General features: G+C 40.9%; 2 protein-coding genes across 3 annotated transcripts; one reads left to right on the forward strand and one right to left on the reverse strand.

Annotated features, from left to right (window-relative positions):
* Window positions 1-405: 405 nt before the first annotated feature.
* Window positions 406-2,771, reverse strand: LOC140368166 (uncharacterized). 2 transcript variants are annotated; one of them, XM_072455082.1, is made up of 3 exons: window positions 2,625-2,771; window positions 2,183-2,448; window positions 406-963 (listed from the first exon to the last, which is right to left on the reverse strand). In XM_072455082.1, the coding sequence occupies exons 1-3, from the start codon at window positions 2,648-2,650 to the stop codon at window positions 608-610; spliced, it is 648 nt and encodes a 215-aa protein (XP_072311183.1). In that variant the 5' UTR covers window positions 2,651-2,771; the 3' UTR covers window positions 406-607. The 2 variants fall into 2 exon arrangements, with proteins under 2 accessions (XP_072311183.1, XP_072311182.1); XM_072455081.1 differs by having other exon boundaries at window positions 1,907-2,448.
* A 4,541-nt stretch (window positions 2,772-7,312) lies between these two features.
* prrt4b (proline rich transmembrane protein 4b) lies at window positions 7,313-23,467 on the forward strand. The gene is made up of 4 exons (XM_072455083.1): window positions 7,313-7,444; window positions 13,296-14,293; window positions 17,824-17,967; window positions 21,466-23,467. The coding sequence occupies exons 2-4, from the start codon at window positions 13,387-13,389 to the stop codon at window positions 23,460-23,462; spliced, it is 3,048 nt and encodes a 1,015-aa protein (XP_072311184.1). The 5' UTR covers window positions 7,313-7,444; window positions 13,296-13,386; the 3' UTR covers window positions 23,463-23,467.
* Window positions 23,468-23,931: the final 464 nt, after the last annotated feature.

Below are 23,931 nucleotides of genomic sequence, written 5' to 3' on the forward strand. Positions count from 1 at the left end.
CGCCGATGGAAGTGAATATATGAGTGACTGAAGCCCTCCAGTGGATGATTGTGGAACTGCAACGAAGCACATTACAGCCCTGTCAGTTTAATACAAGCGCAAGGAAGAAATATATGTAACATTTTGCTTGCCATAAAATATTTGTTTGTTGGTACAGTTCTAATTTTGGTATTTTTGCGTTCTACTAAAAGTTCAGTTGTTTTTGATTCAATGGAGCAAAATAGAAACATTTGGTATTTCTTGCATTTATTCTGATTGGTCATAGTTAACAAAAATAGGCTAAATAAATATCCATGCGCAACACTCTGTTATTCTAATTATTCACACAACTGCAATATGATTACACACATTCTTTGCATGCATGCACAGGCAGATACACACAGGCACACACACACACACCACATATCGTAAATAAATATTTTATTCATATATTTGTGCAAAAGGCATTGCATGTGCTACATAAGAATGCAAAGAGAAGGAATTCAACAAATATGTGGCAAGACAACAAAGGAGAACAGTAGCAATTTACAAGACAAATTGTTAAAAGCATTATATTTCTCTTATATTATTCTTTTTAAGTTAAACTTGAACTTGTGCATCAATCATTTTAGGTTTTAAGAGGAGACTTGTGCAGCGAGCTCAAAAACCTGTCCAGTGCTGACAGATAGTCTTCAGGATGACACCTCATGTGCGCTGCATGCGTTGACTCTTTCCATTTCCTGCTCTGCACGGCCACGCCCCTCTGCCTCCAGAGCTCCACAATCTTCCCCATCATCAGGGGGTCACACAGTGCGTCGTTCTCACTGTAGAAAAACAGAGCTGGTGCGGTGATGGGTGTGCTGTGGAAAACCTGGATACTGCGCTTGTAGATGTCTGCTGTCTGGGACTTGAACAGCCAGAAGTACAACAACACTGTGTTTTTAATCAAACCCTCCAACCACGGAACCAGGGTCTTCCCCAGACCTGCAAACAGAACCACACGTTAGTGATGCAACAAAAGAAACATTGCCCTCTTTATATATATATATATATATATATATATATATATATATATATATATATATATATATAGCAACTCCAGAGTTTGCCTTGTCAGTCAACACAGGATTGTCTGCTGTGCAAGTGAGGTTTTGACAAAAATCTAATGATCAAAATAGTAAAAATATGACAAATACAGTCTGAACAAAGGTAGGTTATTCTTTTGTTTGGAAAATGTATAAATGTTGCAGAAGACGAACAAAGGCTGTGTATGACCTCCATTAGACATTATTACAGTCCATCCAACCATATCTAATCTGTAGGAATGTGAAAATGTTGGCTGGTCTAATAAGACAGAATCCCTACATTTGGTCTGAGTGTCATATAAAGATATATAAAGATTGGTTACAAGGGCATTGTTTTTTGTGCCTTGCTATAAAGAAGTAATTGTGTTCCCCTGTTTGATCATGCAAAGTCTCATCTAACTAATAAATCAATGTAAAGCTATTGTGGCTAACATAACACTGTTATTACCACAATTAGAGCTGGGCAATATATTGAATTATTGATACTATTGTGAATGTTCTTTTGAAGATATATAACATTTGACTATACGGTATAAGATCTAAATAAAGGTCTTAAGATTCAAAGAACATTTAAAAAATAGTACAGTATAATTTCACATGAATAACTCCAATAGAAGCTAGTAGAGTTTCCATTTTTGACCTAGCAGTTTTTATTCTAAATTTCAACTTTGATACTGTTAGAATATAACCTGTTTGTGTCCACACAAAAATCATTCCTGGAGCCAAGAGGGCTTAAGTGGCACAGTGGGTCGACTGTTGATAAATTATTTCCAGCTCTGACAAATACCTGACACAACGAGTAACCTGATGCCCAGGGAGAGCGCCTGATCACTCTCACTCACCTATGGCCATATGCTCCAGCGTTCCCACCACCAAACTGTCATAGATGTGGCATTTCACCCTCTGACTTAGTGCGGCGTGCCTCTCTGGATCTTGATAAATGTGTGTGAGTATCTGGGAGAAAGTATAGCCACCGATTGAAGTGGCATGGACGAAAATAGTGCGTCCTGAGAAGGGTGGCTCCTCCAGAACTTTGAGCACCTCCAGACCATACTCCACACCCCACCTGGGCCATAAGAAGTGCAGGGCATTGCTCTGGACAAGAAGAACGTCCATACCCCGCTGCAGATAAAGATCCCTGTATTTAGCCACGGGCCCAGGTTGGGCACCGAGCCAGGAGAAGAACACCAGCAGAGGACGGGTTTCTGGAGAAGTGTCTTGCAGTAGCTTGTTTGTAGATGAAGCAAAAGAGCTGGAGGTCTGACAGTCTTTGGCCGCACATGCTGCTCTCACTGGAGTGTAATAATAGGTGATCCCTTTGTTGATGCTTCTAAGAACAAATCTTTCCCCTTTGACGTGGTCTGACAGATCAGTCCTAAAAGGGCTGAAGCACAAACACAGAAACACGTGAAAACAAAGACAGACTCCAATGGACACAGGCTATAACACCACTGACTGACCCACATCCTTTATCAACAGCCTCGTTACCCCGGCATGCGGGCATAGCAACGCAGGTCTAAAAAGCACGACACAAAATAATAATTCTGCAACAATAATTACCCGATGCAGAATGAAACATTCCCCATTGCGACCAAACAATATGTTCATGCTGGGTGATGCCAGGCTTGGAATAAACGTATGTCCAGTGTGGTCAGGAGCTGGTGGGCCATAGAACGCACTTCAGAGGTTTGTTGAAAGCCGGTTTGCCCCGCCCATTACCCCGCCCCTCTGTGCACTGAACCAAACACTGCGGCTGCGCCAGGCTCGCGCCCGCGCAACTACCATGGCAACTACACGCATTATCATCGGCCTGTTGGACTATCCGCTTTTAGATGTGGCTTAACCACTGACAGTACAATGTGCTGGACCATCAACAGCAGAGTTATAGAGAGCGCATTCACGTGACGTCACACGGCGGGCCTGTCACGCCTTCACGACACGTGGGAGATCAAAGCGTGTGCGCGCGCATGGTCCCAGTGCGACTGTAAACAATGTACTTACTCCTGATTCTGATCATGACGCGCGTGTTCACTGACGCTGACCCACTAATCCACTCACTCAAATGTACTGTAATGACACCAGATGGAACTAACAGGGAACACTAACACATTGCCGAACATCTCCGTGTAATACTCCAACATTAAAAACAAATACACTTCAAAGTTAGCTACGTTTGTTTTCATTTTTTTTTTGAAACGTTGAATTGACTGGCTTTGCGATATACAAACTGCCCATACGATGGCGCCAGAGGCTTAAGTAACACAAGCACGGCATTATGGGAAAAAGACTGAAACACGATAATATAATAGATCCATGCTGAAAAGGTTACGCTGAACGTGGTCGACTGAATTCTATCTTGTGATTTGATGTTGTGTGTGAGTTTACCAGACTAAAGACTGTCACGTGCCCGGCCAGTTAAGTGACGTCAGGTACAGCGCGATCCTGGACAGACCGAAGTTATTTTGACAAATTGCTATCCAACTGCTGCAAGTTAATTATTTTAAGCCTTCATTCAAAATTGACTAAATCTGTTGCTAATTCATCCTATTAGGAGAAAACTAGAAGTCATTGTCTTGACATTTGCCAAACCAAACCTGGCCGATACTTACTTAAACTTGTTGGCACCAAAAAGTAAAAAAGAAAGAAAAAAAAACCTTGATGGAACCCATAGATCCGGGGTTGGCACACATGGAGAAAATAACTTTTTCCACCAAGGTACCACTAGTCGGCTTAATTACGATTCCCCCAGTGGCTAAAGGTGTTATTGCACTCGATTGTTGCGTTACTGGTCAATTTTACTTTAGACTAATCAGTGCCATTTCTCCATTAACTTTTGTTTTAATGATTTAAACCTGATACACTATTTATTTTTAAATAATCACAAAAAAGATTTGGATATTGGCACTTTATTTTTCAATAACCGGAAGTAAAGACATAGTGCATTATCATTCATAAGCAAATTGTTTTATGTTTTTCCCCCCCCTTGGATTTGTGTGGTCATATTCTCAGTGGCTCAGTCAGGCAAAAAGAGGTTTAAACTGGGCAACATCCTGGCCTCACCCCCTGCAATGTGCACAATGCTCTTAATGCTACTTACAAACTCTACACCCCTAAACTTAAACCGACGTCATTCTTCTGCCACGACCCCCATCACTTCCAATTCATTTCCATCATCAAATAGCTACAACTGAAAGAAGCCAGCGATCTTTCCTTTTTCTTTTGCGGGGGCGCGCCACCACTGCTCCCCTTTCAGACCCTCAGACCACCCCCTCCTTTTCCCTTTCACAAAGTTTCACCCTGGCCCCTATTGTCCCGGGCCAAGTGAGGGAGAGCGTGGAGGAAAAAGCTTCAAGGAGGGGACAGCGTGTTGTTTTGGCAATAAAAGTTCAACCCATGCGCTCAGATATTTGACTGTGGATATTCCATCGCAGCTTTCAAAACTTTTCCTCACTTAATACTGTTTTCCCCTTTAAGTCACTGTGCAGTTACAGTTTGCCTCTTCTGCCATGTGACTTCCTAGAGGCAGAGGCAGAAAAAAAAACATTGAAACATTTCAGGGTTTTTACAGTCAACTAGTGCTAAAATCTGGAAACAAATGTAAATGTGAGGATTGTGGTGTATATATAGAGTCATATATGTCATATTTATTTACAGTTACATTTGATTTGTGATGCTAAAATATTCTCCAATTTATTTCCCCAGGATTATCTAGATGTTTTCTTAATACAAGCGATTCCCGAAGCTCTTAATTGCCCCTTGTGAATGGATGTGAGCGTGAATAGTTGTCTGTGTGTCTCTTTCTCTGTGTTACCCTGGGACAAGCTGCCCCCCCTAAGGCCCAAAGTCACCATGCTAGGCTCCAGTGACGGGAATAAGCCATTTGTATTTATGTTAACATGTAAACGAAGCGTCACACTGAATATAGATCTCTCCCTTTCCAAAGGTCATAATGGATTTTCACAGGTCACGTTTAGCATGCAAAGAGCTGATCCATAATGTCCAGACCTCAGATAATGAACGCTCTGCTGACTTTTTTTTACATGATTCAAATGCCTAATAGCAAAGTAGTGCACAAGGATGTGTTTGAAGGAGAAACAATGTTAACTGTTTCATGATAGCTGAAAATAGTTTTGGACACACACAAAAAATACTGCTATTGTCTCTGACTTTCCATCCATTGGGCCAATTGTGCCTGGGCAAGTGCAGAATAGTTTGCCGTCACACACATTGTCAGCAGTCTCCGGGGAGCCGCAGTCTGCCTCAGTCTACCTGGGAACACACAGAAAACCTTCACGCATATTCAGTTTAGTCACGCTGACGAGACCGGACGTGTGTCAAAGTGCATGACACGGACAAACTGTGACTATCTTAAATTAAGGGCTCGTGTTAGTAACGCTCAAAAGTCAAAGATGCCAGACAAGACCCATCTTACATTTCCCCCCGTTTTATATGAACAAATAATACTTTCAGTCCTTTCTGAGATTGTAATCTAAGGAATTTTACTTCAAGCATGATATCTGTCTCCAAATCCTGGTGAAACCGAAGAACTTGTGTAACATGTAAGAAAAGTATTTGCTTTTTTTCTTTTATGAAAGTGAAAAACAACACCAACTGTTCTGATAGTTAATTATTGATCCACTCACGGCAAAACTGTATTATTATATAATTTATTATATTACGGCATATATTTATTGATGGATTATTTGTATGTATGTATATTTATTTAGTTTGTTAGTTTTGCACAACTTTATGCAAATCATCAGTAAATGGCTTCACTAAATGACTGAGATTTAAATTCTGTTTTTAGCGCCATTATTGACATTACATATTGTAGTGATTACAGGAGGGAGAGTCAAGGTCAACTGTTCTGATAGTTAATTATTGATCCACTCACGGCAAAACTGTATTATTATATAATTTATTATATTACGGCATATATTTATTGATGGATTATTTGTATGTATGTATATTTATTTAGTTTGTTAGTTTTGCACAACTTTATGCAAATCATCAGTAAATGGCTTCACTAAATGACTGAGATTTAAATTCTGTTTTTAGCGCCATTATTGACATTACATATTGTAGTGATTACAGGAGGGAGAGTCAAGGTCAAATGCAGTGTTACTGGGCTGACGTCGCCTGCAACCACAACAGACAGGACACAGTCAGGAAATGATGTGCGTCTGGTTGGGAGTTCACTGATTGTGTCCATTTCTTTCGCATTCCTGGGGATCACACACTAGGGAAAACCAGCAGAGAGAGTTCAAAACAAACACTTTCTTTTTTAAAACATGTCTTAGATGAAAGAGTATTGTTTGCCAAGGGCTTGTGTAATAATCTGAAAATATGTGTGAGTTAATAAGACATCAAAGTGACCAACAAATGAGACAAATGCACGGCCCTGTGTATTATTGAGCTTTTTTTGACCTGATGTTATTGCTTTTTTGCTTTAAATGCTCCACAGTATGGCATTCAACTTATCTATCCTGTATTTATTCAATTAAAGGTGTTTCTCACTTCAGGCAAAGCAATAACAAACTCCATGGAGACAAGCAGACCCTCCAACTAAAAAAAAATTATGTGTTTTAGTCAGGGCTGGGCGATATGGTGAAAGAAATCGAATTGCGAGCTCATCCTTGTTACAATTTGATATTTCGGTGGAATTGTCATATCGTGATTCACCATTCAACAAAAACAGATAGCTGCATTAACTAGAAAAAAAATGTTCTAGTTAATGCAGCTGTCTGTTTTTCCCACTCACTCCTCCTGTTGATCAGCGTTAGTCATGCTCTGAGTGAGACAGTCAAGTGTGATTTTATTTACCTCCTAAAAATCAATAGTACATGAATCACGATCTGGCCCAAGAAAATAATGACATACATTTTCTTTTCTGCCATAATGCCCACCCAAAGTTTAATTTCTCACTTCATTTCAGATGAACTAAACATAAATCCAGTTTGGTTTGAGTAAAACATGAAGCACACACACACCATGAAAGTAACATTCAGACCAAGTTAGTTTACAAATGTATGTGTTATTTATTTATGCACAAGTTGCTGTACTAGTAAGTTTGCTTTTGTCCCAGGCACCAACCACTGCAGCCGATTTCCACTAATGAACAATTTGCTCAGTGAGGTGTGACCACGGGGCATTGTGATGGCAGCAGCAGCAGCAGCAGCAGCAGCAGCAGCAGCAGTAGTAGTGGACTGATGCAGGGAAGAGAGAGAGCAACAGAGGAAGAGACCGGGAGGAAGGGAGGGAGAGAGAGAGAGAGAGAGGACTTCAGCTCAATAGTCCACTGGCAGCTCATATAGACGCTCTTGCAGCACCGTGATACACTGCTGCATGCTGTTCTCCATCTTTTTGCACACATTATACAGGTAAGACGTATTCTGGCTTTCATTCACCTCATGTAAATCAGCTGGCTCCAGTTTTGTCACAGGGAGATTCAGTGCTGTGCTGTTATATGTTGCCTAAAAGCAAATTGTGTACATGGGACTGATTTGCAGATGAGGAGACAAGATGGTATGTGTGGAATGTTTTGCTGACTGCACATGGATGTTTTTTGTAGTAACATAGAAGGGCATGATGCAAGTGTCATTCACCCCATGGGGCTACACAGACCGTTTCCCCAACATGTGTCGTGTCTGCAGGATCAAGCATGGGCTGTTATGATGTGTCTGGAGTGCCATTGGCCGTTTGCATTAGTGTGTGCGGCACAGGGCGACGGGCAGAAAAGCACAGTCAAAAAAGGTACCCAAATCCCCGGGATTAGCCAGACGTCTTTGGCTTCTGCTGTCTCCATGGTGAGGGCGGCCGGTGGAACGCGCATGTTTGAGAGTGCGCTGTGTTTAGTAAGCAGGTTTGCATGTGTAGCTGTTGGGTAACATATGTCATATTGGGGGTTTGTATATAAAGCAGACAGTAGAAACCAAGCCAAAAAGGCACAATATTCAACAACACGCAATGATTGATGTTTGTCGGCAGATTCAACAGATGTTTTTATTTGGAATTGGAATGAAAACATGTGAAATAGACACATAATAGGAGTTTTCATAGTTCAAGATAGTGTAGGGTTACCTTGTGTTAACCTGCATGTAAAAAGCATGACTTTGAATGTTGCGGTCCCCAAAGAGGCATAATACACGATACAGTATTACTATATAGGTAGAAAGGTTTGATAGCAGCTTTTGTATGGTCAATCAAAAGTATTGGCTAAATAATTCACTCTTAGCATAAAGCAAGTTATTTTGTTTTACAAGTGTGTGTTTACCGTATATCACATTTGCCGAGCCAAATTAAAGGACGTTAAGTGCGCTAATCTCTCTTAACACCTTATAAAGCCCTTCAAACGTCCTGTTTTTCACTGAATAAATCCCTATTGGCTTCAAGCATCCAATCAGATTGAGTCTGATCTAGCATCATCTCAATTTACCATCAAAGTCAGGAAAAGGACACGAGAAAATGGCCACAAGTTGCGAATGAATAACTGTAACTTAATAGGCTTTACATCGTGAATATGACAGATAATTTCATGAAAATTGTGACAGCAATGCAATGCATCCAAAACATATCACTGTGGTGCACGACGTAACTTCAATTACAGATGTTTTTAATAGCTAAAAAATATGCTTTCTTACTGTAAGCGCGGTAGCCTCTATACAGATCCGACCTGTCACACGACCTGGTGATGTCATCATGTAGACCAGCAGGTGGCGGACCCTCCATCAGAAAAGCTACATAGTGCACATGTTATTAGAATATATTAAGAATAGTAAATGATGAATACATTTAGGATTAAGGAAGGACTGAACCAGGCCTTAGACCCAGTGGTTTATATTTGACCAATGTTGTCATTTGTTCCATGATTTCTTGCACCGTCGGTAAGGAAACCATGAGAAAAGGCATAACATTTTGAGGAACAGTAAAAGCCTGCCTGCAGTTTTATATTGGTGCAGATTGAAAAGCAATCTCTCTTCAGATGAATATCAGAAACATGTGGAAAAACGCAGTAACCACATAGTCGCATGTCCGACCATGAAAGAACAGTGGGTTTTAGCCGGTCCTTGTAAACAGGCACACCCACCCAACAGGCTCAGGCGCAGTGGACTTTACAGGGGGCAAATTACTCCATTATTCAGGGCTGTCATTGATACCAGGACAATACAGAGCTTATGGCAGGTTGATTAAAATGTAATGCCATACAGGCCATTCCAGTGTTTCTCAAACGGCGGTTTAGATACCTAAGATAGTACACATGTCAAGGACCGTATAAAGCTTTGAAATATAGTAATAGGTGCATAATTACAGACTGGCTGTTCAGTTATACATGTGGTTCTGTGTCGCGTGTTTTTTTTTTACCTGTTTCATCACAATTTGTTTTTGGAGTAGATGCATTTCCTGGATGCTTGATCGTGTATGTTGTTGGGTTTAGTCTTGGTTTAGGTTTTAGATAAAAATGTCATGTTAAAGTGCACTGTGCATCTTTCCTATGTTATTACTTTGCCTGGAATGTTTTCTCATATGGCATTCAACTTACAATATAACCTGCTTTTATTCGATTACACACCTTTTATTCCTCGAAAATACTTACTTACTCTCCATGGATCGGAGCTGTAACTTGGCCTTGTGATGTCACCTGCTTGTCTTAATGGAGATATTTTTTTCTGAATGCCAGATGGTAAGACATTACAGGCAAAGTGTTCAGGTGAAATCAGGTGAAGTCCTTCTCACCAGAAAAGTTACACAGTGCACCCTCAATTCAGTGAAGAATATCAGGTTTATTCATCCATATTTTTCAATAGCTTCTGTTCATTTCAAAACCTTCCTTCTATGTCTCATGCATGTCACAAGGGGCTTGTAACATAAAATAGGGCCACAGCAGACTAATTCACAATCAAATAAGGAAAGTTCAATGTGCAAAGATGCAGATGAAGAAGCTGTTGTCTCTGAGTAAAATATTGATCGGAAGACTCGAGACAACGAATGTCAATATACATCTATTACCTTGTTTTGTTTTTTTTACTGCCCTATAACGTCTGCTCCCTTGCTTCCTAGTCTGCCTCGGCTCCGTCTTATCAACCCGCACTCAATTGAGCCTGCTACAGTGGCAGCCAGACCCCCCTCGTGTCAGAGGCAGTGAGACAAAACGCCGTCAAAATAATAGATCGGACTTGTAAATTCCCCGCAGACACTTTTTATAGCTCCTTTGCACTTGCTCTGCTGCCTGTCAGAGCAGACAATGCGCTCGCTAACAGGCACGCAGAAGAAGTGGGATCAATTGTGACAGAGGTTAAATGAACAGGCCAACAAAAGTAGCTGCGCTGAGCTTTAAGATTCAGCCTGTGTGGACGAGCCGCTCGATAGTTGTGGCAAAAGTTTCCTAGACCGTCTTGAATGTGTTTTGTTTGTGGCGTTGGCATCGATTTGTTATTAGATACTGAAACTTTGACACTTATTGGTTTAGTTTGAGGTGATTGAGAGTGAGAGGACATAAATTATCGCCCATCGCTGGTGGAGAGGCGACTTAATCACATGACGAACAATCACTCAAGCTCACATTTATTTATTCATTACTCACGCGACGCCTCATCTTTGTGGGAGGATGTTAGAGTCTCCAGAGAAAGAACACATTGTATTGCAGGTTATAGCTTGGCATTGAACTGACAATCTTGCAGAAAAATACATCCAATATTACGCTTTTTCGGACCCTTCAATAATTCATGCTATACGCAATTGAAAACCTCATTGTATTGTTACCATTTTGTTTGAGTTCAAGACTTTATTGACAGTTGTGTGAAATGACCAGAGAGAGGGTAAAGACATTCGGCAAATGATGGAAGCCAGGACGCAAACAACCACATATGTGCAACACCTAAACCACTACACCAGCTGTTATGTGTAAGATAAAGTAACACAACCCACCAGGTATAAACTCCCCCACACAACCAACATGACTCATCATAAAAAATATAATTAATGACACACTCTCCACCATTTGTTGAGCTTTGAAAGGCAGCGTCTCCATTTTAAACAACTGTTAAATGTTCTCTCTAAATCGCGGCATTTGTGTGTAGGTGTCGGCGACAATCAGTGCGTGTGGGCGAGCTAGCACAACAAGCTACGCACCAGCCTACAGAATCTGATCTAGATTGCACCGGGGCATGAGTGGGCCGCTTTGTGTGTGGGAGCTTTGAATCCGCAGGCATCAGAAGACCAAGTCACCTCAGCGGAAACCGATTTTACACTCTTCGGTCGTGGTACTAAAAGTGGAGTCCGTGTGGGAGGTTTTGACGTGTGACCCATAGACTTGCACGAGTCACTCTTCATTTCTCAGTGTATTTGAGTATTTAGGCTGGTGCTTACCCTCAAGGCAGGGGCAAAGAGGCTGATAGTGGGTAAAGGACTCTGGTATATATGGCAACAAAGAGCAGTGGTTCTCAAATAGTTGTTTGTGATCTGATTGGCATTTAAACCCAGGAACAAATGGTTGGTCATTAAACTTGCACATGCCAGACCAAGTTGAAGAGAGAGTCACAGGCAAGTGGTGGTTGTCATAAAAAAGAATATCATTCTCAAAGCCTAGATTGAGATTATACTTTTATCTGTAGATTATTTAAAATGCTTTGTCATCAGCACGTTCAAAATGACAGAATGCAACTAAATGCTGATGGTGTTAAGTCTTTACTACAAATGATGAGCAAAAATGTTGGTATAAATGTCAATTAGTTTGTTTTTGTTTTATTGTTGTGGACAAATCTGATGCTCTGAGGACCAAATTGTGTCCATTGGAATCACATTATGTTCGCGTTACTTTTGCCTCCGTTGTGGAATTTAGAATATTTTTGTCGACAATCTTTCAAAGCGTGTCTGTTGCATTGAAGAGGTAACCAAAGCTAAACGTCTTGATTGAGTGATTGAGTCTGCCTGTCACTCAACATTACTGAGGCTGACCAATTGGAGAACTGGATAGTGAAACTCACTTATCTCAAATGGACAATGGGGGTAAATGATGAGGAGAAGGGACTAATAAATCATAGCATCCGGATCGCTCTATTTATCTTTCAAAGAGCACTTGTGCACATAGAGTTAGAATGAGCTTAGGGAGTCAATGAGAATGTGTAGGGGTGTTGAATACAGCTGGACTATACAGATTGTTGTTCTCATAGAAAAATTCCTTTGGGGCTCCAGACTTTTCACTGGGGCAACAGGCTAGTGACTTTGAACCACTTTGAACTTCACAAAGGGTCTGCTCCATTCTCAACCTTGGCAACTTGGACCCCAATTCTTCTCTAATCTTCCCCCAAGACCCACCCTCACTCATTATTCCTTGCCTGGAGAACGTATGGGAAGACATTCTTCACCTAATTGGCCGGTCAGCATGGGCGTCTGATCCCCGCTATACTCTATACAAGTGAACAGCGCGACATAAATAGTGACCAGCACATCTAACAGGATACCACTAATTGCGGGGTGTCCATTGCACTTAAGTTGTTGTTGCGATTTGTGGTTATTTCTGGCCGTCTGACTTTGACTATTGCTTTCACTGCGTAGCTTAGTTTCTGCTTCATTTATTTTATTACACTGGATGAAACAAGGTCACAAAATAGGGCCAGACTAAAATTGTAACATGAAAAGAAAGTCAACGGATGGGGAGTCTATTAACTGTTGCAGTCTTGACTTTTGCAGGAACTTGAAATATGTCATTTTAATACTGCCTCAGAGCCCTTTCATACTTTCATACTTTTGTTTTATTGAAATGTATTTTAAATATGAACTTATCCCACTGTCTTCTGCCTTTTCATTCCCCACAAGCCCCCATAACAAATTCAATCAGTTTTTTGTAAATCTAAATGTATTGATTTAGCGTTTAAATTTTCTGCCTGGACCGTAATTACTTCTATACGTCATGACAACTATTATTAGACAGAATGCCGCCATAACCAAGGTACAAAGTTACAGTTCGGATATGTGGAGTGGCAACAATGTTTACATTAAGAATTCATGTTTTTCTAGGTATTTTTGAGCCACAGAAACACCTGTAATTGGATAAATGCAAATTACAAAATGTGTATTGATTGGCCTAGTCTAGTGGTACATTTCAGTCAGAAAAGTGACATCTCCATGGAGACAAGTAGGTGGCGGACCCCTCACCAGAAAAGTCACACAGTGCACTTTTAAAGAGTTGGTTAAACTGTGTCACTGCTAATACTGTGTGCTTGTGTCTTTTAGGTCACTCTAGGAGAAACCCGGCCAAGCCCTCTTCGGGGAGCAGAGGAATGAGCCACAACATGTGACCAATCTGAGCACAGCTGCTGACAGCATGCATTGCCTCCACCAGACATTGGCTTTCCTCATCTGGTCTATCCTGCTACTTCAGTCTGCGGCTGATGAAGAGGCACCCTGGGGACCCACCACACCCTCCGTAGTGAAGCCACCTGAAAATAAACAGCGTCCTTACGGGTGGTTTAACATCAAAGACCTATTCTATTCTCCTTGGGGTGGAGGTTCGGACAGTAATGAGGAGGCAAACGTGCTGACCACAGCTTACAAAGGACTGACACAAAGCATTGATCAGTCGGAGGAAATCTCCGGCTCGGGACATGATGGCATTTTTGAAACTTCTGAACCGCCCACTACTTTGACTCAGGGGCCTTTAACCAGTGCAACACATCCCACAAGAGTTTCAACCTCAGCACATAGCGGAACTGCACTGAACGACAATGACGGTCTTGTCTCAGCCTCCTACTCACTGCTATCAAGCATCTCGAGTACGAACACTCCACTCACAAGTCCTGCAAGCACAAACGCTGCTGAAATCAGTCCCACGTATACCCACACAACACGAGGCTCCGGGCAGGCGGGAACAACCAGCAAGGGTGCCACTGAACCACACTTATCCGACGAACACACGGACCGAGAGAACGGCATTTCAGGGAAGATGTTATCAACAACGGCAGACCAAACGACTGTTGAAACTACAACCACATTGACATGGGCCCCCGTGGAGAGCTCTACCTTCTCACCCGATGGCGCAACACTGACCAGCCCCCACACAAGGCCACAGTTTGTTGTCGATAAAACTACCACCACACAAGTGTTCACCACACATGGCAAAACAACAACTGAAGGGGTTGTAGCCACTGCTATGGGGATTGATGGCGTACCAACGCTGGAATCCATATCAGGCACAACTGAGAGCAAAAGGGTTAACTTCCCAATAGTAGGAGGTAAGCAAAGTTAAATCAAATCAATAGTATTTGGATTAGTTCAGTAGAAGTGATTGATCAAGAGTGGAGTGATTGTGAGTGGTCAATGAACGAATGTGAGTCAAAAGGCAGCGTGATGGATGACATTTTCAACGCGTTAAGTGTTTAAAGGCATTTGCGTAATATCCAAGTCGATGTCAGTGCCAGTGCACGATGAGTCATTTAAGGTGCACTAATGTAACTTTTCCAGTGGATGATTGTCTCCATGGAGATGTTATTGCTTTGTCTGGAATGGCTGTAATCTCCGTGGAGTCAAGCAGGCGATGCCCCTAGGCCAGGTTACAGGTCAGATCTGTGGAGAGGTGACCCCACTCACTGTTAGAATGCAATTTTTTCCCAAGATTTTTTATTTTAAATGATGATTAGCATTAGCATGGCATTAATAGTAACAATGTTGATGTATTGGGTAGTTTGTTTAAAGACAGAGGACACCAAATGAATCCCCTTTTTAACTTCATTTCAACTTAAATGTCAAGAAAATCAACCAAACCTGGCTTTGTCCATTTTTTGATTTAAAAGGCCCAAATACCGCTATGTGCAATTATTGATATGATTCTACATGATATGAAATAGTTCTTACATTTATGTGAGTAAACTACAGGAGAGGTTTCAAATGTATTTCTTTAAATTTAAGATGTTTTCCTATTCACCTTAAAATGTCTTGCCGGCTTTTAAGCGTACAAATCCATAGTGACACATTTGAATGTAAGGCCTTAACAAGAATGTAATTGGATTTTGTGGGATTTGTGTCTCCACATCTGGGAAAACCGTGCCCTCTACTTGACATTGAGGCAACACCTTGGTCTCCTTGGCCCATCCCCCAACTCTGCTGTAGGCCACTGTCTGCATGCTAAATGTCTGGAGCCTCCCTAAGACTATACACACATCCATCATATCATTGGGATGGAGGCTGGGCTACAAAATGATGAGTTGATTATATTTTGCTGGTTGGCTGCATTTGTCATTGCAAAGTAAATCCAGATCGAAATGGTTTGCATTGTAAGCCGTTTGGTTTCCACCCCAACATTAATAAATCAATACTCAAAGGAGATCTAGGATACTGAACTAAATGAACTAGACCTATGTATCTGCTTTAGTGTATTTTCAGTGCATTTAGTTTTAGTTTAGTTTAGTATATTACGTTATCAATGAATTACAAAATAAATACAGTAAAAGCATTAAACATTCAGCATAGTTTAGAAAAGGTACATTTTGTAAATGAGACACACCTGAAGTTGTCCCGAGTCTATAAATTGGGCCCATAGTATTTATACTGTAGATACAGATACAAAATGTATCTCATCTAATCACATTTTTAAAAGACTTTACCATCAGAATCAGAAATACTTTTGTTCATCTCCAAGAGGGAATTATTTCCGTTACAATCATGCAACTGACCAGCAGAATAAAGTAGACGTTATCAAAAAACAAGAATAGCTAATAACTTCACATCATTTGGTGGAGCATGTGCTACACATCTGTGTATTATACTGTACATATTTTGGCATTGTGGGTTCAAGTCTCTTACAATAAGCCATAATCTCTTTCTCCCCCAGGTTTTCAGACATAGCAGCAAAGTACAACTCAAATGAAGCCCACAAACCACTGTCATGTTACAATGAACATTAAAATGTACCAACCTGTGATCTCCCTGTTTCCCTAAACTCCCTAAAGTAGTGTTTTTCACCCTTTGATTGTGTTTGCCCAGTATAGAGGTGTAGATCAGTGAGGGGAAATGGGGGGCTTGTCCTGGTGACTGTGAGTGGAGTCCAACTATTCCTGTGTATCAGTATTCTAGCGCACACTCAGCAAAAACAGCACCCCTCCTTTGGGAACATGTGTGCGCCAGTTGCTCTTCATGGATGCTGAACATGCTGCCTAGTGCCATTTAGGCCTCTTCGAACCCGTCTTCCTTTCACAATCTTTGTGCTCCTGCATCAGCACAAATCCTGTGAGGACTGGTCTAAAACAAAAGATAATCAGAAACATGCTGGTAGTTAGGGAGGATATGATAGTTCTGGTTGGATGAAACATTTTGAAAAAATTAGGGGTTTCTTGTTGTGTATAGCCTTTGTAAAATAGGCAAGTGTGTCATTTATTTGAGGAACAGGGCAGGACAGCATCATCCAGGATGCGAAAAGAAGGTTACAAGGGGATGTTAAGGATGGAAGATAATGATACGCTACATTTTCTATAACCTTGAAAGGTGAAATATGCGATAGGTTATGGAAAATCTGAGCTGTGTAGCACTCAGTTACACATATTTCAGTAACATATTTAAATTAATTCATGGAGAAGTTTTGTTTCATCCCTTGTTGAAATATTAAAAATGTACATTATTTGATGTTTGTTTGGACTAATTTCCTGGACCATTTTTAGACAGTGCTTTTACACACCTCTGTAGAAAATGTAGGTTTTCAATGCTAATAGTTCGGCAGTGGCGTGTTTTAAAAGGCCTTTTTTTTCCATCACAGAGTTTTCACAATTATGGGTCAGAACAGGTTTTATGACAGGCTATTACTTAGATACCTGCAAAGATGGATGTTGTGTGAGCGCTGAATGCAAACAGATATTGATACTCTTACTTCAATTTGGATGCTGTTTTATTACACGCAAAGAAATTGAACAAAGTAAATGATATTAATAATCATAATCATAATCATGCAAGATTTATATAGCCTCGTGGTTTATTGTTTAGTATTTTTTTTGGTTTTACATTTAAACCAACTTTTACTATTGATTTAAGTGCTTTACCACTTATTAATGAAGAGATATAGAGATTGTTACATTGCATTAGGCAGAATAAGCTGAAATAGCTAATTAATACAGTTTATTGTATTGCTATTTATACCTTTTATACTGACAGAACCAAGGGCTAAAATCCATACATAATTGTTGATTCATCTGTAAATTTACTTTGGAAATGTACACTTTAGAGCAGTTTCAATTACAATACAATACAGATTGTAATTTAGCTTCTTGAGATTTCCTCCTCTCATTTTTCCTCCCACAGGTCTCATAACATGCCATCTTGTTTTAATATTCATCCTTTAGCAGTAAAGTCCCACTGTGGCTTCATCCATTGCTTCATAGCTCAGCTGCGTCCCCATAGACCTGCTCACGTTTCTACATCGCTCATTTGTGCTACTGTGCTCTTTTGTAAAATTCGCTGTTTGAGTTTTCTAAAAAAGAATTATAGGATTTGGTTTTCTTTGTTATTTTTGGACAGTGAAAAGAGGTCAGCTGGAGATGCTTGTCAACGTAATAAGGTTATCAAGGACAGAACTAGTGTATATGGATGAATGGCTACAGCTACGAGATGGCACGTTTGACATAACTGGGTTAAAACCACTGCATGTCTTCGCAAGCCTAGAAAGGGTTACATTTACACTCGCCAATTTCCAGCAGTACTTTTTGCTAATCTGTGTCTTCCAGACTTCAGTGAATATGCAGTCTGTTTGTATCAGGTTAAACTGCGTGTGTCTGTACAGAGATGCCAGAGGAAGAGGATCAGACGGATAACAATGATGGAGATGTGATTGGGAGTTCTACAAACACAAACCAGGACACAGGGTTAGCGGACATTATTACGCCGACGTCCGATCTTCTAACAACGCCACAACAAATGAACACAGGTGAGTCAAAGCAACCCGTAAAACAGGGGTGGAAAGTAACTCATTACAAATATTCAAGTTAACGTAATTAGATAAGATAACCTATATATATTCTATAATGGGGGAATTACAGTGTTGCAATGTGCAGTTTTCAAGCAGGAGAAACATGTTATAGGAAATAAGAATAAAAATAGGGGGGGAAGACTTCGAAAACAATGTGCAAGTAGAGGAAACCATAGAAAACTATTCTCTACATTGAGTGGCTATGACCATGGTTGAGTAGAATTTTTAATTTTTTTTTTTTAATTTTTAGGATTGTAGTTTTTTGAATCGATTTTTAAACATTTACTTGTAATTGATTAAAAATATGATTTGAGTTTTGAGTATGCCACTGCACGGTTGTCTCACTGCTCCTTTCACACCACTCAGAACATCACTGCTTTGACTAAACAGCGCTAATAGAATATTGTGGTCGAATGCAATTTAAATCATTGTAAAAAAAATTGAATTTTTCAAAGTTTGTATACAAGTAACTACTACTTTGAGTCGTACCGTTTAAGTGCACGTTTTACTTTTACTTAAGTACAATTGTGGCAGCAGTATTTGTACTTGTTATTAAGGACATAATTAACTATGTAAATGTACTTGTACTATTATAATATACAATAGGTTTTACATCTAAAAATAATCTGATAAATAATGGACACACCATTTTGTTGAACACACACAACCCCAGGAGAACATAATAGAGGACAATCTCATCATACTAAATGTCATGAATATATATTAGGTCACTGTGGCTCCAGTGATTCCCATTGAGATACAATAATTACAAACTGAAGCACGTGTGGCCCAGTTCTCAGGACCCAAATTACTTACCAGATTACATATGTCTCGTCAAGGGAAATTTAAAAATAGATATGTCAAATATGTTAACAAGTGGCTCTGGGTTTAGGTGTGTGGAAAGACTAACAAAATGCTTTAGAGATGTATTCGCTGTCAACACACCACCAGGGAGGGTTTTGCTTCAGGTTAGTAGCTGTAAACACCATGCTATCAAGTGGTAATCCAAAACAGACCCTAAGAAATTAATATTAATGAGCTTGTGGCTGATTCAGTATGGAACTATTACATCAGATTAATAAAATAATATAAAAAGACACTGAACATTAGTGTCCAAGGGTGTTCAAACGGTAGCCAAATTATTCATTATTTGTCTTATTCGTAAAATATAATTGTTTGGTAGTGTGCGTGGCAAAGTAGCCACTAAATACTTTGAAGAACTGCTCAATAGCTAACTATCTATTTGAATATGATTACTCTGAGGTCACACATTTTGCTTTGTGAATCTTTTTTCTGCATGAGGCACGTCTTCCTACAGGAATGTGTCAGCTGACTGGGCAGCATCCAGTGGAACATAACGATTTGATGTGTTTGTGTACTGCAGCCATCTCATACCAAAGTGTCTGGGGCTGTTCGGCTCTGCCTGCTGCTCTCTGGATATTTCCCCTCACCAATTGGACAGTGAAATGTTTAAGACAGCTGTGTTGCCACTTTGTCCAAATAATCTCAACCAGACTAAAATGACTAAACCTTCTTTATCAGTTATCAGATACCTGCTGCTCTGTGTTGGTTTTACTCACGCTTCCTGCTTTCACTGGATGAATCAACTCATACAAATACAGTTCCTCCCATTATAAGAAGAGACTATTATTGTGGCTCCCCGTTGTTTAAAAACTGATTAATGAATTATTAAAACAAGGTACACTTTTTGAAGATCTTGTTTTAACTGTACCGTTCAACTTGAATTGAGGGGTTCTAATAAACTATAATGCCTTTAGATCCCAGTGTTTATTATGTTAATAACAGTTTAAGTTGTAGCTGACATCCAGTAAAAACAGCTGAGTTGTACTTAAAATGCAGCCCCAGCAATTGCTTTGGTGTCCTTTTTCCTTGAGCTTGACATTTTCATGGCGACCTGACAGCCCTGAGGTCAAAACAACAAACAACAAAAATGCTAATAGTTTTTACTCAATATTGAAGAATCTGCTTAAACATAAGCATTTTTGAAGCTGCACTTGTGCTGTAATAAAAAAGCTAATTGGACATCCGGAAAATTGCTTACAGAGAAAATCAAAGGAAACTTTATTCATTGCCACATAGTTAGACCCTTTTCTTCTTCAAATTTGGATTGGCATGAACACAATCCTTCGTTTCACGCACTGCTGCAGACAGACCCACGTAGTAAAACATTATAGATTTAGCACACCATGGGAAAAAAACTGTAAAAGTCAAAGAGTACTGTCTCCTCCAACAACTGTCTGACTTTTGGAATAACAAACCCACCTATAGGAGTTTCCCTTGTTAATCACGTGTTAAGGGATATATAAAACAAAAGGGCAATCAGTGACCAGGACAGGGTGGGATAGGAAAGGACACGGCTAATAAAAATACATTAAAAATAATTTAAAATAAACCCTCAACCACATGAATTACTCTTTTAAGTTTTATGAAGGAAATAAATTAGAGTCTGTGGACCGTGCACATACTACATTGGGCAGGTCTTGTGGTAGCGTTCCATACATATACCTGAAGCACTTATGTTCTATGTGCATGTTTTATGGCTTATGATTAGAAATTGTTGAGCGTGGGGGTCCTTTGATTTCAAAACAAGCTCTTTGTTGTCTCGCTGTTACATAATAATGTCAAATTGTGAGTGCTAACAAATAGCAATGACAAAGATGACATTAACACTTTTCAATCATTCCCATTTTTTTATTGTTCGAATGTAAATCACTGAGGGTGTTTGGCTGCTATTAAAAGCATTAGACGCCCAGCAATACCCTCTTCATGTGGTGGAAAAATAGCAGCGTTGCAGTTAAACGTGTGTCTTATGGAAAAGAACTGAGTCTTTTTGATGGTGTGAAACTGAGGCACAGATGAGTTTTCCAAGCCTTTCATTTGTGCACACACGCATACTGTCTGAAGTACATGGTCACTCCCTGGTTTCCAAAGCTAAACCACTTTGAAACAGAAATGTCCTCTACAGCTCTAAAACATGTCCAAGACAATCATAATTAAATTGGATGTGCATGGAAACTCCAGATGGCTTACGTAATCCTAGAGACACAGGCTTTGTGGTTGTGGAGTGGCCTTATAATACGCACACACTATGAGCTGTTACGGTGTCCAGACCACTTGACGTTCGCTCCAGCTTACATGCTTCCAAGGATTAACACAAGAACACGTCTTAAAGGCAGGCAATTTATTTCCTTTAGTAATGTTTAAAGAACAAAGCCAGAGGGAGTCACAAACCAGTGTACTCTTTGAGCCAGTCCCACGGTTGGATAAATGGAGAAGGAGTTAGCCACAAAATCAATACATCACTGCAGACTAGGGGGTAGATTATTTGCTAGGGCAACTCCAGTTGGAAAACAAAGAAACAACCGCATTTCCAAGTATGAATGAATATAACACATGCGGTCATTCAAGTAATGTCTTTTGTTTTTGTTTTTCTAGAGAGTCCCCATTCCCTGACATACACAGACTGGACAAGTGGCGCTTATCCAAGTGGCGCTACCTTTCTTCCAGACTGCAACAAGGAACAAACCGGCATTTGCAACATCTCAGACACCTGGGAGGCCACAACCTCTGCAGATTTTGTATCCACACCAAACAACTCTACTGCCATGAATAAATCAAGCAGCCTGTTTCTGATTCCCGCTTCTCCCCTGTTAGTGCCTCTATACACAGACTGGAACAGTGCTCTGGCAGCCTGGGGTCTAGCCTGGGAGGTGCACGTGTACGGACTGGGTTGTGTCTTCGCTATGCTGACAATAGCTTCAGCTCTCAACCTGCTTTGTTTGCCTCTTCGATGCCCATCAGGATGTGGCTACTTCGCTCTGGTTAGCCTTTTCCTGCTTGCTGCCGGATGCACCAGGGCTTTCTCTCTCCTATATGATGCCTATGGCCACCTGGATCGCCTAACTTCCACAGAGGCCTCCCTGATGCTCTTTGAAGCACCCTTTCCTTGCTTGACTGCAGCATTCGGTCTGGTGTTCCTTCTCCTTTCCATGCGCTCACGAATGCAACTCTCCTACTCAGCCTTTCAGAGACCCTGTTTCCTGGCATGCCTGGTTACTCTACACTTTGCTGCTGCATTTGGCCCTGAGATTCTTCTTAAATTTTACCAACACAAACAAACCCTTTGCCTCTTTTGCACACTGGTTTCACGTGGGGCGTTTGTAGCTCTTGCAACCTTTCTTTCATCAGCCTATTTTGTATTCTACATTTATGTCAGAGCTGATTCAAAACACATTTACCACCTGAACAACACGTCTCCCACGCCTGCAGAGCGATACAACCGGTGCCCTTTTGCTGAAAGTCGTGATTGGAATCAAGCTGCTGTAATGGTCTGCATCTCAGCTTTGTTTACTTTAGCCTGTGCCGGACTGCAGTTGTTTGCCATGCTTAATGCTATGGGTGTAGCAGGTGGGGACCAAGTGCTTCACCCATGGTCCTGGTGGACGTTTCAGTTCAGCTGTCGACTGTGTGAACTTGGAATTTGTCTTACCTTAGCCCTTGTAGTTGCACAGCCCGTCTACTGCTCAGATCACCTACCGGCTGCTGGGAGCTGCTGGACCGAACTGTTAGCTTCCAAGTCTCCAATCCTGCCTGGGACCTACCAGTGGTCCCTGAACCAGCAAGAAAAGCTGGCCATTGTTGATACAGTAGGCTTGGGACAGACCGAGAGCCTCCCTCTTTACACTCTTATGGACGATAGATTTGCAAACAGCCTGAATGGCCTTGACCTCCTGTACCACAGCAACCGAGCTTTGGCCTACCGCGATCTGGAACTGAACTTGCACAGCTCGTTAAAGCCGGAGGATATAGGAGGTGGGGAACCTTCAGGAGGCTCTTCTTTCACCAGTGAATCCACCACAGACCTGCGTCCACCATCGCCCATAAATCTGCGGCGCAGCATCGATGAGGCACTGTTTGGTGAGGCCCTGTTCACCATGAGCATCTTCAGCCCTAGGCCCCTGCGTTGCAGTGACCTGTCCATCAATGACAGGTCTGCACTGGCCTGTAATGGCTTCAGCGATCCTCTCACAACAGATCCTGGCCTCTACCGTACCTCGTCTTGTGTGGAGATAGCCTCTGAACATCGGTCTCAAAAAGAAACTGTTATGACTACATTACAATCTCCGTCTTTGACGTCAACTTCCAGTATTTCATCTCCTGAACGTTGGGGGCAAAGTTCGTCCTCCTGTTCCCTGTACCGGCCCTCTCTTTGTGGGTCTCCCACCCATGCTCAGCAATCTCACCCAGAAGGACTCTCCAGTAACATGGGGACCTCTTCTGATCCGCAGAGGCACTACCAAACTCTGGGAGCAGCCTCACAGGAAAGTCTGGACCTGTCGTCAGAGGCTGACAGATCTGTGCAGGAGGAGTTCATCAGTGTCTGCAGACAAATCGATGCTTTGAGCATCTGCAGTGAGACAATTGATTTATGAAACACTTCAGAAAAGAGTCACATTGAAGAGTTGAGGAATGCTGATTACTAGGTGGCATACTTTCAAAAAGTAAAACCAGTGGTTTTCAGAATTAATGTAATTACTGTAGAACCATATTTGCTGTGGAAAAGGTTTTTATTTACATCCTCCTGAGACTCGGGGAAAAAAAGGTGATTTGACATTTGTTTTTGTCACATCTTAGCATTGGGCTGATAAAAAAGTCACATAATTTCCCATTTTGTTGACATGGACTGCAGTGCACAACTGTGAGGAGTTTTTACATGGAAAAGTCCATAGAAAATGAATGTTGTCAAATTTCAAAAAGTTCAATAACTGCCTATATGTTTAAATGGAATTAAACAATATTAAAGAGACAATGAGATTTGGTTGATAATTTTGAAAGTGATCAAGCTTAGCTCTGAAAACATCCTCCTAAGATGAACTTGAAAAAGACAAAGCATTTTGAACA

This window comes from Eucyclogobius newberryi, unplaced genomic scaffold, assembly GCF_026437365.1.
Source record: "Eucyclogobius newberryi isolate DKJ021-1_F unplaced genomic scaffold, fEucNew1.0.hap1 SCAF_2, whole genome shotgun sequence".
In the NCBI taxonomy this organism is placed as follows: Eukaryota; Metazoa; Chordata; class Actinopteri; order Gobiiformes; family Gobiidae; genus Eucyclogobius; species Eucyclogobius newberryi.